The 12836-nt window shown below is 34.9% G+C and overlaps 1 protein-coding gene across 1 annotated transcript; it reads left to right on the forward strand.

Moving 5' to 3' along the window:
• Positions 1 to 3503: 3503 nt before the first annotated feature.
• On the forward strand, positions 3504 to 12342 carry LOC132294644 (uncharacterized). The gene is made up of 4 exons (XM_059792566.1): positions 3504 to 3642; positions 6534 to 6758; positions 8834 to 8933; positions 11584 to 12342. Exons 2-4 carry the CDS (start codon positions 6579 to 6581, stop codon positions 11838 to 11840), a joined length of 537 nt encoding a protein of 178 aa, XP_059648549.1. The 5' UTR covers positions 3504 to 3642; positions 6534 to 6578; the 3' UTR covers positions 11841 to 12342.
• The last annotated feature ends 494 nt before the right edge of the window (positions 12343 to 12836 follow it).

Here is a 12836-nt window from a genome sequence, read left to right on the forward strand (position 1 = left end):
TTATCACCATGCTGCAAAACATAAATATTTATAGTGACAAATCAAGAATAATATTTAAGAATAATTTGGAAGTTCAATCCCAAAATACTCTTTATATAATATTTATAGAGGCGAGGTCCGACTATATTGCTCTAGTATATCATCCTTTTGCATTATTTTTTCTATAGCCATTAGCAAGGCTTCTGCAATGGTGGGTTGGTATTGCTTAGGGACCTTAGTGCATGCTAAAGGATGGGGTAGAGGCTACATAAAGGCTCTTTTATCATCCTAGGTTGTGGTTACTCATTCTGTCATTCCAAGGCTCTTTTAGGGCTGCGAGCCCTTGTTTTAGTGCTTTCCCTCAAGCTGGATTTGTGACCTTCTTGTTGTATGATTTGGTGACATATAACCAGAGGATCAGATCAATTCAAAAATTACTCATTTATAATCAATTGATGCTAAAATTTATTGGGTTTAATGTATAGGGTAAATTTGTCCACTTATAAAATAATATATTATAAGAAGGACATTTATGTAATAACTATCAAATAGTCACTTGTTAGCAATTAAGTTTTAGATTGGGTGACTGTTTAGATTGGGTGACTGTTTATTTTTTTCTTGACTTTAAGGTCACTTTACACCAATTTTGTTTAATTTTGGTCACCAAAGCCTAGTTTTCCCAAAAAAAAATTATAGAAGCCTTTTTATACTATTAAAAAGTTATCTCTGACTTCCTTGTCTAACCTTTTGTTGGAAGTTGCCGGATTTAAAAAAAAAAAAAATGTTATATTTTTAACTTAAAAGGAAAAATTTAAAATTTCACTAGTTAACTTTATTTATTTAAAAAAATATTAATTTTTTCAAATTATTAGAGTGGACTGTTAAGTTTTTTTGAAGCTAATTACAAATCTATAAAAAATATTATTTAAACTTCTTCTTTTTTTTCTTTTTTTTTTTATTTTTATTTTTATTTTTTTTGGTCCAAAAACGCTATTCTTCAGGTAAAATGTGAAATTTCAATATTACCCTTGATAACTTTTGGTTTTTTTTTTTTGGGAAAATTACATATAAATGGAGTCAAAGTTCCATATTTACTTAGAGGCTGAGTCAAAGTTCCATATTTCTCTAAAATGGATTGCTGAGGTGGCACATGGTTTTTTACTGTTTAGAAATTGTGATGCCTAAAATACCCTTCCGCGAAGGTACTACTTTTTCTTCGAAGGTACTACTTTTTTGAACTGAAGGTACTACTTTTTGGTGTCCAGGTACTATGTTTTTTAAACACCCGCAAAGGTACTACTTTTTCTTCGAAGGTACTACTTTTTTGAACTGAAGGTACTACTTTTTTGTTAGGGAAGGGCATTTTAGGCACCACAATTTTCTAAACAGTAAAAAACCATGTGCCACCTCATCAATCCATTTTAGAGAAATATGGAACTTTGACTCAGTCTCTAAGTAAATATGAAACTTTAACTCCATTTATATGTAATTTTCCCTTTTTTTTTTTCAATTGGGCTCCTCTCTCATCTATCTCTTTCTTCGTCGGCCGGCCCTCTCATTGCCATCCTCAACTTCCTCAAATGCCCGGGAAAAAAAAAACTTCCTCAAATGGCCAAAATACAACACCAGATGAAAAAACACATACCCATGAAAACCCATGACACCCATTTAGGCAAAATTACACACACACACACACACAAAATCTCCAAATTTTAAAAATTACCCAACAACCAGAACGAATTTCAGCAACTCAACCGAAAATTCCATTGAAGACCCAACAGTGAGGTCGAAGCAACAACAATCAAGTTTAATACAACGAGCACCATTTTCGACGAACCCAGTTCAGTCCAGTGAAGCCGAACAGAGGCAACCAAGTTCAGTGAAGTCCACTCCAGTTCCGACGAGCTCCAAGTTTCTTCAAATTCCATTTTAGTCCGGTGCATTCCTTTTCGGCGAAACCCACTTCAGTTCAGAAACGTGTCCACACTACCTAGGCCCTCCATTGCAAAAAGGCAACAGTGAGCTTCTAAGACAGAAACAGAGCTCGCCGTTTGTTCACCGTAGTCGAATGCAAGTCGAGGAGTTTACTGATTTGTCACCGAAGAAGGCAAGCAGGCCGTGAAGCTTATTGTCAGTTCACAAGAGCTCGGAGTACAGCTTGGGTTTCGCAGGAATCAATGGTCACTTGTTGAACTTTTATGGAACTCTTCGTTGATGAAGATTTTGGAGTTCTCTCTATTCTATTTTTTGTATTTCCTTAGAGACAGACTGAACCAAAAACGAGATTCTCCGGCCAAGGTTAATGAAACTCGCCAAATTGGGTTTGTTAATGGAGCTCAAACTGGTCTGTTAGTGAAGCCCACCGAACTGGATCTGTTAATGGAGCTCGATTTTGGAGTTCTCTCTCTGTTAACGTTGCTTCCTGTGCCACTTCCGCCTCCGGCGAAACTGGCTGCTCCAGATCGCTACCAAGCAGCGACCTCAGCGACAACAACGAAGAGGATTGCCGTTAGTACGTTTGGAGCTCACCTGAATTGGGTCATCTAAGGCTCGCCGGAAATGTTCTCTGTACTCTTCACCGGACTGTACATTGAAATCCTCAAGACCGGTGAAGGTCAAGGGTATTTTGGAACATGAAAAAGTCTAAATAGTATTTTTGTATAAATTTGTAATTAGTGTAAAAAACTTAGCAGTGAACCCCAAAAGTTGAAAAAGTTGACATTTTTTAAAATAAACAAAGTTAACTGGCGAAATTTTAAATTTTCCCTTACTAATATGCCCTCATTTTAAAATTAGTTTTGTATTGCCTTTTTTAGGTAGTTTTGTATACTTTCCAATTCTAAAAATGACATTTGGCTGATATTACACGACAAAAAAAATAAAAAAAAAAGAAAAGAATTTAATATCTTTACTTATTTTCAAATTTATCACCTGAATTGGATCGACTAAACGAAAATTTGTCAAATTAAAAATAAATTATTAAATAATCCGAGATTTAATAATTTCTCATCAAACTAGGGTCTCACCAAATTTTACATAATTTTCAAAAGTTTGACCATTTGCAAGGTATTGAATCTTTTGATCAGCATGCTAAGAGGAAAAAAAAAATTCATAATGTCTACCATTACTAGTATATGTAATATGTAATGATAAAGTGAAATTAAGCATGGAGAACTCAAAAAAAGAAAATTAAATAAATAAAAAAAAAAATTGTAGAAAATATTATATCCCACACAATGCCACCAAAAAAAAAAAAAAAAATCATAATGTCTACCACTACTAGTATGTAATATGTAATGATAAAGTGAAATTAAGCATGGAGAACTTAGAAAATGAAAATTAAATAAATAAATAAAAATTGTAGAAAATATTATATCCCACACAATGCCACAAAAAAAAAAAAAAAAAAAATTCATTGTTTGGCTTATTTTAGCGTGTGAAACTCTGAAATATTTTTACTGTGATTTGCTTTTTTTTGGGGGGTAAGACGGTAAGTTTCGCTGCTGAGTTACAGTTATCTACTTCTCGAAACGAAATATAACTAAACGAATTTTCTTTCAGCTTCTTACGTTCTCTCTCCGACGGGGGCAGCGACGATCAAATCCTACTACTTAGAGCCGCCGGCGACCTCCATCGAGGACGAACGACCATCCTATATTCGAGGTACTTTGATTTTTTTTTTTTTACTGGTTTATGTTTTTTTATTTCGCAAGGCTTAATTTTGGAAATTCGCAAAATTCATTTAATTGTTTGTTGTTATCTTGATTTTGGGTTTGATTTGAGATGGTCTTTACGAAATTACGTTGCATTGTTGTTTGATTTCATATAAAATCTCGATAGAACTTGCGTAAGTGGGTCTCTGTCATTCACCCTATATTGGGGATATGTTTGTTCTTTATTTGGTATTTTTAACTCAATTTTGCTTAATTCATAGTGCATTTGGAGAAAATTAAAGGGTTGTTGTCTCCTGTCAATTTGAGGATGAAGAGAGATGAGTATGGTAGTGAGCTGCAATTGTTAATGAATGGTATGACTATGTAGATATAGATGTTAATACTAGCGTTATTGGTATCACCAAGTACTGTTTAGAATGATCTTCAATACTGGTTTTATTGACTTCTTTTTGCAATAGAATCCATTCAATTTTCCAATTTTCCGAGCAATATATATATTAAAATCTACATCAAATATGTTTAAATGGAGCAAAACTCATGGGAGTCAGAGACATTAAGAGAAACTTTAGATAGGAGGAAAAGTCTGGTTGAATTCCTTTTGAATGAAGAACTATTGTTTATCCCCTCAGGTGATGATCACGAGCACCGGGTAAACTATTTTATTTTTCAGGTTGAAGAAGAAAGATCTTAAAAATTTGGGGAATTATCCAAATCACAAAGTTGTATGATTCACATCAATATTCATTACGTAGAAAGTTGTTTTGGTTCCATTATTTTTAGAACTGATTTCAATGTAAATGAAACAGCTATCTTGAATTATTATTTTTCCACCTTCATTAAACATGCACTTGTTTAGCTCTCTTGAAATGATATTGGTGACACTGGTTTCTCTTGGTTCACATATATTATTCGTTTTCTTGCGTATTGCTTTTTTTTTTTTTTTTTGATAAGTAAGATTTTATTAAAAACGCTCAAAAGGGGAGCGAAGCCCAGAGAAACAAAAGAAAACAAAAGGGCCAAAGGGCATCTTAGACCTTCAGAGAGGCCAAGAAAACAATAATTTCCTCCATAAATCTATAATCTCTCCCTGGAACCCAACAAAAAAGAGTAGAAATAACATAGAACTTAAGCATAGAAACAGGCTTCTTTTTTCCGTCAAAATATCTCCTATTTCTCTCAAGCCAAATACACCACCAGATACAAAGCGGCGTAGCCCTCCAAGCGTCCTCAATGCCAGCCCCAACGGAGACGCCTCTCCAAGCCTCAATCAACCCTCTAGAGGAATAAGGCATGGCCCAATGGACCCCAAATAATCTAAGCATCAAATCCCAACAATCTCTGGCCATGCTGCAATGTAAAAGGAGGTGATCAACAGACTCCTCATTACACAAACACATATAACAGTGATTGACCACCACCTAATTCCTCCTCCTCAGATTATCCTGGGTTAAAATCTTACCCAGGACAGAGGTCCAAGCAAAAAAGACGACCTTGCGGGGAGCCTTGGACCGCCAAATAGACTTCCAAGGGAAGGGATCTCCATGACCAACCGAAAGGCATCTGAAAAAGGACCTAACCTCAAAACGGCCCTGCGAGTTAGGAATCTAGAACCACCAATCTGATTCCCCAAAAGAAATCACCTGGCTATACAACAGCTCTAGAAAACGAGAAACATCCTCGATCTCCCAATCCTGAAAATGCCTCCTGAACTAATATACAAATATATCTTTTTGGTGATTGTTTGATTGTGATAATTTTGATGACTGTTTTATATGCTGTTGAAATTTTGTTGTTGTTAAATGGCAGTTTAGTGTATGAGCTGCTTGGTATTTTCAATTGGACTAACCACTTTCCTTTATTTTTTTCTCAACCCTTTATATACTTATAATAATTCCTCAGTTGTGTTACACTATATTTTCTGTTATTCTATGTGCGAATCTTTGTTATTTAGTTTATGTGTTTCTTTGCATTTACTGGGGATTTTTGATGTCTTAATAGTTAGCCTTTTGTGTTATCTAGATACTGTCACCTAGATGCTTGAAGTATATCTATTGTGTTCTCTTTTCGGGTAACTAGAGTTATAGAAATTCTGAACATCTTCACTCTATTTTGGCTGATGATAAGACTGATTTTTTCTTGTCCCTTTTTTTTTCTTCATTTTCATGGCCATTTGCATGATGGCTGTGATTTGGATGTAGATGTTATTCAACTACCCATACTTGGAATTAACAGAAGTTCATTTAGATGTTATCCAACTTCCCATATATTTGATGTTGGCACTTGGACATGAGCTGCAATTAAAATAATAACCTAAGTGAAACAATTAGCAAGCAAGCTTTAGTAATTTTAACTAAGTATTAAGATAAATTTTTCTTCCTCTACTTCTCGTTGTTTCTTTTTGTTAGAATTCAGAGATACTTGTTACCTTTTCAGGTTGCAATCCTTCAGTCTCCCCCACTTTTTTTTTTTGGTGTAAAAAAAGGATGTTATTATCTATTAAAAAAATCTGACTGTCATGCTATGTTTCAATCACTTTTAGCATGCTTTGACTGAAAACTTCATTTCAATGGAAAATGTGAAGTTTGGGTTCCACTCACGCTCATGTTTTGTTGCAGTCCATTGAGAAACAGAAACAATCTGGCTGTTTTGAAGGAAATAGAAAGAAACTTTGATCCTTGATCCTTCCATATTTTTTTTTTCTTTAAATCTATCAATCTTAAACTTTATATGCAATTTTTAGTCATTCATATAATTACTATTGTACTTTTCCCTATGATCACAGTAAATTCTCTTGTTGCTTACCTTTACAATTTATGCCTTGCTTTGTGCTTAGATACTTAATTGTGTTGATCACTAAATATCTGATGCCACTTGTAACAGTTACTGATCTCGGGTGGTTACTTGGAGAAAACATTCCAGCAATAGATGGGCAATAACGAAGATCGGTCAAATTCCAAGAGAATTGTTTTTGTGACTGTGGGAACTACTTGTTTTGATGCTCTTGTTAAAGCTGTGGACACTCAGGAAGTTAAGGAAACACTCTCTTCCAAAGGATATACGGACCTTCTCATTCAAATGGGTCGTGGATCCTATGTCCCCACCAAGGTATTTTAAACTTTGATTTTAGGTTTGTTTCTTTCCTCTTTAACATGTTTCATTGTTATTATTATTAGAAAATAGAAACTGAATGTCAAGATTTATTATTGAAAAAATCCATTACTCAATCTTGTTCCCTCTACACAAGGTGGTGGCAAGGTAAGACTGGAGAAGACCTAAGCTTTGACATTACTTTTATACAAAGTGGTTGCTCTTAGACTCGAACCTGAGTTTTCATGCTTATCAGTCGGAGCTTCTTCCACAGCACTAGGCAATGATGCCTATTGTTTCAACTATCTAGTTAATTTTCAAATCCAACAAACTCTACCACCTCGATAAAAATAAAAAAATTCGAAAGATATGGCGATATAGAGGGATGACGTTCAGAGGTAACTGGAAGCTCCTTTGATTTTTTTTTTCCCCGAGGATGAAATTTTTAGGTTAAGAGATTTGAAAGAGATTAACTGGCAGAAGTTGTAGAACATGTCGAAATGGTTATAAGGACATTAGGTATTTTTTATGGTGTTTAGATATATGACTTTGGGCTGGTTGACTACTTGACTGAGGGGAATGCTGCAATGATGGATTTAAAGTGAGAAACCAGTGAAGACTCCACTTTCAAGTTCTATAGAGGATACTTACTGGAGCTTAACCCATGGAGTATTTATGGATGGAGTCTCACCATTTGTGAATAGTGTTAATTTACCAAGAGAATTTTATGCAAGTAAAATACGAATATGCAAGCAAATATTAAGGTAGGAGCATCAATATTACTGTTGATCTGTTGGATGGTAGCCCTGGTGGATTTGTATCTGCTAAAACTTGATTAAAATATTGAACCATGTCTTGAATGTTTGGTAAATGGACTTGTGTGTGAATAAAAAAAAAAAAAAAAAAAACTGATTGACTAAGTTAATATAGGAAACATCATATAAAAAGAACTTTATAATGGAAATTTGTTATACCGTAAACAATCATCTCCTACAATTCAATTTTGCTCTGGTAAAACAATGAAAAAGAGGAAAAAATAACTTTTCTTTCTTTTTAAACTCCCGAATCTACCAGTAAATCTGTCGTGTCGGAACTTCTCAAGATTTTGGTTGGTATGCAGAATCCTCAATCCTTTGGTGGGGTGCATCCTGGTAATACATGCCCCATTAAAACTTGCATTGAGTGCTGATTTTGGTTTTTCATTGTGATGAACTTTCAAGCCTCTTGCTACATCAGTGTGGTAGGTGAGAAGCTATAAAACATTGGACAGTTTTTCCAGCGTAATGCTGCAACTTCATGTTGACTTTTGTGCCCACTTCTTTCCAGCTTAATAAAATGAAGTTCCATCTTACCCTGCATGACACTTTCATGTGACTTAAATCACTTGTTCAGATATTTGTTCCATTCCGTCATGTGAATATTCATTTTCAGTTAAATCAATTTTGAACACTAAAGAATTACCTTCCCCTTTTTTTCTTTTCTTTGAGCACTAAAGAATTGTCAACCGTTGATTTAAGCCTATTATAAATCAAAATCCGCTTGTTGCTCCAGTAGTTGTCACACTAAGTAGCCTTGTTATGTAGGCTCTTATCACATCAATGATCACACTAAGTATAGCATCATGGCATAGTTCTTGTCACATCAACAGTCTATGTCTGTGTTGAGGTAGGGAGCTGTGACTTCTTCCATGTTGTTTTAATGTTCAACTAAAAAAGAAAGAGTAAACGGCGGGTCAGGATGCGGTCATTTAAAACTCGCTTAGCTGAGATTATATGGTGGAAACTAAAATCCATTTTGTATATAGAGAGAGCGAGGGGTGTTATGGTGTATACGCTATTCTGTTTTTATCTGTGTTTGTGGACAATTTGGGTGTTTCGGTAGGGTTGTTTGGACAAACACCTGATATTTTTGCACCTACAAAATTTATTTGAATTTCCTTTAAGCACTTGTTACATTGGGGAGAATGTTTCCTCTGACGAGATTTGCTTTTAAAACCGTGGATTCCAAATTAAGTATGGATGCTTCTTTTCTTGTCAGATATGTTTTGTAAGTTCATGCTTATTTCAATTCTCATTTATACCTTTAATATGCAGTCTAGTGGAGAAGATGGGTCCCTGGTTGTAGACTACTTTACTTTTTCGTCAAGCATTGCTGACAATTTGCGATCAGCATCTCTTGTCATCAGTCATGCAGGTAAGCTCATGGCATATCCTATTCTAGGTTGTGGGAGGCCCTGCCCTAGCTCTCATCTGGACAGAACAAAAAAAATCTGTTATTATACTACTCCCAGGCTTGGTAGACCCTTTTCAATTAAGATTGTCAATAAATTAGACTTGATTTGGAGAATGGCCAATGAAATTTTCAGTTCAAGTGATCCAAATCATTTGAAATATGTACCTTCCTTGCGTTGTCAAATAAACTCAACGAATTTTTGGCAACTACTTGAGGTTGGCTTCATATTTCGCCATTCTATTCCATCCAAGACTATTACTTCAGTCAAAACCACATGCTGTCATATTCTTCCTTTGTATTTTAACCATGTTAGTTTTGGTCTTTCCCTTCTTGTACTATTACTCTCAATATCGGTGATATCACTCTTCCTCACTCATTGATTGATTCTCTCTGTATATGGGTCAAATCATTGTGATCAATTTGCTTTCATTTTTGCATTTAATAGAAGGTATTTCAACCATCTCATAAATTTTTTCATTTGCACAATTTGTCATTTCTTACTTTTTGCTCCTTCGTCCTAATATTTCCATTTTGATCAAACTGATTGGATGAAAATGTTGTCCTCTTAACAGCCCACACATCTCTGTCCTACAAAGCACGACTGGTTTGATAATTGTTTTTTTTTTTTTTTAATTTAACTTTCAATTGTTAAAGGTATAGTTGATCATACAATATGAAGCACTTTTCTGTTTAATTCTATGTATAACTTTGTCTCCAGTCTATCATTCTTTGTGGAGAATCAAATATTTTTTTTTCTTTCCTTTTTTTTTTTTTCAAAAATTATGTGGAGAACAAAAATGTCCGCTTTTTGATGATTCTGGACCCTTGATCTTCTTCCCTTTTTACTTGTATGTAAAATTTTATTATGCTACGCTCCATATATTTAGTTTTAATCTTGCTTGTGTTTAACCCTCTTGATTCTAGACTCTAGAACTTCTCTCCAAGCCTCTAATTAGTAGTCAAGTAAAGTAAATAATATCAACACCAAAAATATACACCATAGATTTACTCGAATATTTTTGGGATTCATTTTGTAGGTGTTTGGCAAGAGTTTTAGGCTGGTTGTCAGCTACTTAATGCAACTTTTTTTTTTCTTTTTTTTTTTTTTTTTATCTTTTTTGGTTTGTGATCTGTTGTATAAATATATGACATTAGGAATAACACAAGCAGAGTTATCCTTATTCCGTTGAAAGAACTAATTTATAGCATGTCATTCTGTTAAGGTTGTTTTTTACTAAAAGATTCACTATACGGTGAATTGATGGAAAATTAAATTAAGGAAATAAATCCCAAAAGAAGTAGATATGCTAAAATAAGTATTTACTGAACTGTATGCTTGTGTCTAAAACATATTAGATGAGTACACGTAGCATGATTTATCCAAGTTACCATATTACTCTGTTTCTACTTATTTGGTCCAACTGCTAAATCTGGACAAATCAATAAGCAGTCATTTGGTGGAGCTTTACCACAGGCTGTTTCTCTGTTACTTGATCATTCAAGAAGAGATGGAGAAAGGCCCTCGGCCTGAAGAGAGATTAGGCCAAAGACGAGAAGGCAACCAAGCCATTATAAAGGTCTGCTACAAAGATATGCTTTATTTTCATGGAGTACGTCAAAAGCATGACTTCAGTAACTGGGCCTGTTTCTCTGTTACTTGATCATTTAAGAAGATTAAAGGTCTGCTACAAAGATATGCTTCATTTTCATGGAGTGTGTCAAAAGCATGACCTCACTAACTGGGACATACATTGAGTAATGAATTTAACATAAAAGCACTTGGCCCATTACTCTCAGTTTCACCTTTTGAAAACTTCTTTAGAACTTCTAAGTCCTTGCAGTTCTGCTACATGTCATTTCTCTTTATCCTTGAATTTTTTTAAACCCACAAGAGATTTGCCATTTAGTTGCCTCTACTCGTTACCCCTCAGATTAACTATTTTTCTATTTTCATAACATGGTTGGAGGATTGATATAATGCTTGATTTGATGATTGTTACTATAACTGAAGAAATCTGCACTTCTAGTCGTAATATTCTAAACCTCTCATGTTTCCATCACAAGCACTATAACATATGATTTTTCTCTCCAATGTTGTTTTTTTATTTTTTATTTTTTATTTTTTATTTTTTTTTGTGTGGACGTTTGCACATGAACTCATTCATGCTCTGTAGTCCCTCTAGGTCTGCACTATAACATATGAATTTTCTCTCCAATGTTTTTTTATTTTTTTATATTTTTTGTGTGGACGTTTGCACATGAACTCATTCATGCTCTGTAGTCCTTCTAGGAAACGGTACCCAACAACTCCCAACAGATACCAGTTTTAACATTTGAGAATGCAATAAGCTTATGGGCCTTTAAACTGTTTCTCTTTGTTGGAGTGGGGTGTGGTACAGTAAGTTGCTAGCGTATGCTCTTACCAAACAGTACCTATCAGATTATGAATGATATTTATCTTTCTTTCAAGGATGATTTATACTGCTCCTGTAGTTTAACTGCCTTTTTAAAAGAAAAGTCTGATCTAGAGTGTGATGTAGAACAAGTAATGAAGAAAAATGAATGAGAAAGGAGGAGGATATCCATGTAATTGGATTTAAATGTGTTGCAGGTTCCGGGAGCATCTTTGAGACATTGCGGCTGGGTAAACCTTTAATTGTGGTGGTGAATGAGGATTTGATGGACAATCATCAAAGTGAGCTAGCAGAAGAATTAGCTGAGAGGAAGCATTTGTTTTGTGCACGCCCTCAAACACTCTTCCAGACCATTGCGGATATGGATTTGGAGTCTCTCATCACATACCACCCGGGTGATGCCACACCTGTTGCTAAACTTATAAACAAATTTCTAGGCTTTCCAGATGACTGATGAAATTGTGGAATATGTCCTTCCGTCAAATCAATTGAAGAATACATTGGGAAATCTTTAACACTCATTTTAATGAGGCATGAGCTCTTTTTCGGGTGTGTTTTCACGTCCAAAGGGATGTGAATAAGCTGTATGATCTGCTTGTGTTTTGTTTAAGTTACTTTCAAGAAAGGTTCATTTGGAAAAAGGGGAAAACTATGGCTGTAATAGGTGAAAATTTGAAAGAAATTCCAAGTTCATGATACAAAAATCGGTACTAATGCCGTGCCATTTACTTCTGGTGATGGCTTCTATTTCTTGTAACCATGCACACCATTATACCCATTGAGTTACTGTAAGAGCCGAGAGAGGTACTTAGGCTTCATTATTGGTGATAGCACTGATGATTTCAGCCTCATTTAAATGGAATTGTTACAGAATTAAAAAGTTGTTAGACAAACTTAAATTGTTGTACTTGATTTTGACCTGATGAAGCTGCTCTACTTGTTTGAGTTTTTTCTTAGATACTCGAAGAACATCAAACAGAGAGCTACTGGAACCATGAGATGTTGGTTTTTAGGAGGTAGTATACAAGCAAAGCAAAATCTACTTGAACAGCATATAAATCTGGGCTTTTTGTTGTGTGTTGAATGTGCTAGGGGATGTTCTTTTATTATTATGAATATAAAATATACATAGCTGTTGGATTCAATTTAGCTTCTGCTTGTGTTAACAGGTAAAGTAATTTGAGCTCAGGTGGTAAATTTGTCTGAAAATATAAAGCGCTCCCGCCACTGCCAGTTCTGGGAGAGAGAGATGTATACAGCTTTACGTCTGCATGTGGAGAGGTTATTTTCAATTTCGAACCTGAGACTTACCGTCACACGCGTGTATATATGATGTTTGGGAAAACTGGGAATTTGAACCCATCTTCAATGGGGGTAAAACTCAGAAAGTGAACATGAGATGGTGTGTGGTTGTCATTTGTCAACCATATGCATTGCAGCTTTACGGGCT

This window comes from Cornus florida, unplaced genomic scaffold, assembly GCF_030987335.1.
Source record: "Cornus florida cultivar Cherokee Brave unplaced genomic scaffold, ASM3098733v1 CherokeeBrave_3.0.0_Hap2_Chr02, whole genome shotgun sequence".
Classification (NCBI taxonomy): domain Eukaryota; kingdom Viridiplantae; phylum Streptophyta; class Magnoliopsida; order Cornales; family Cornaceae; genus Cornus; species Cornus florida.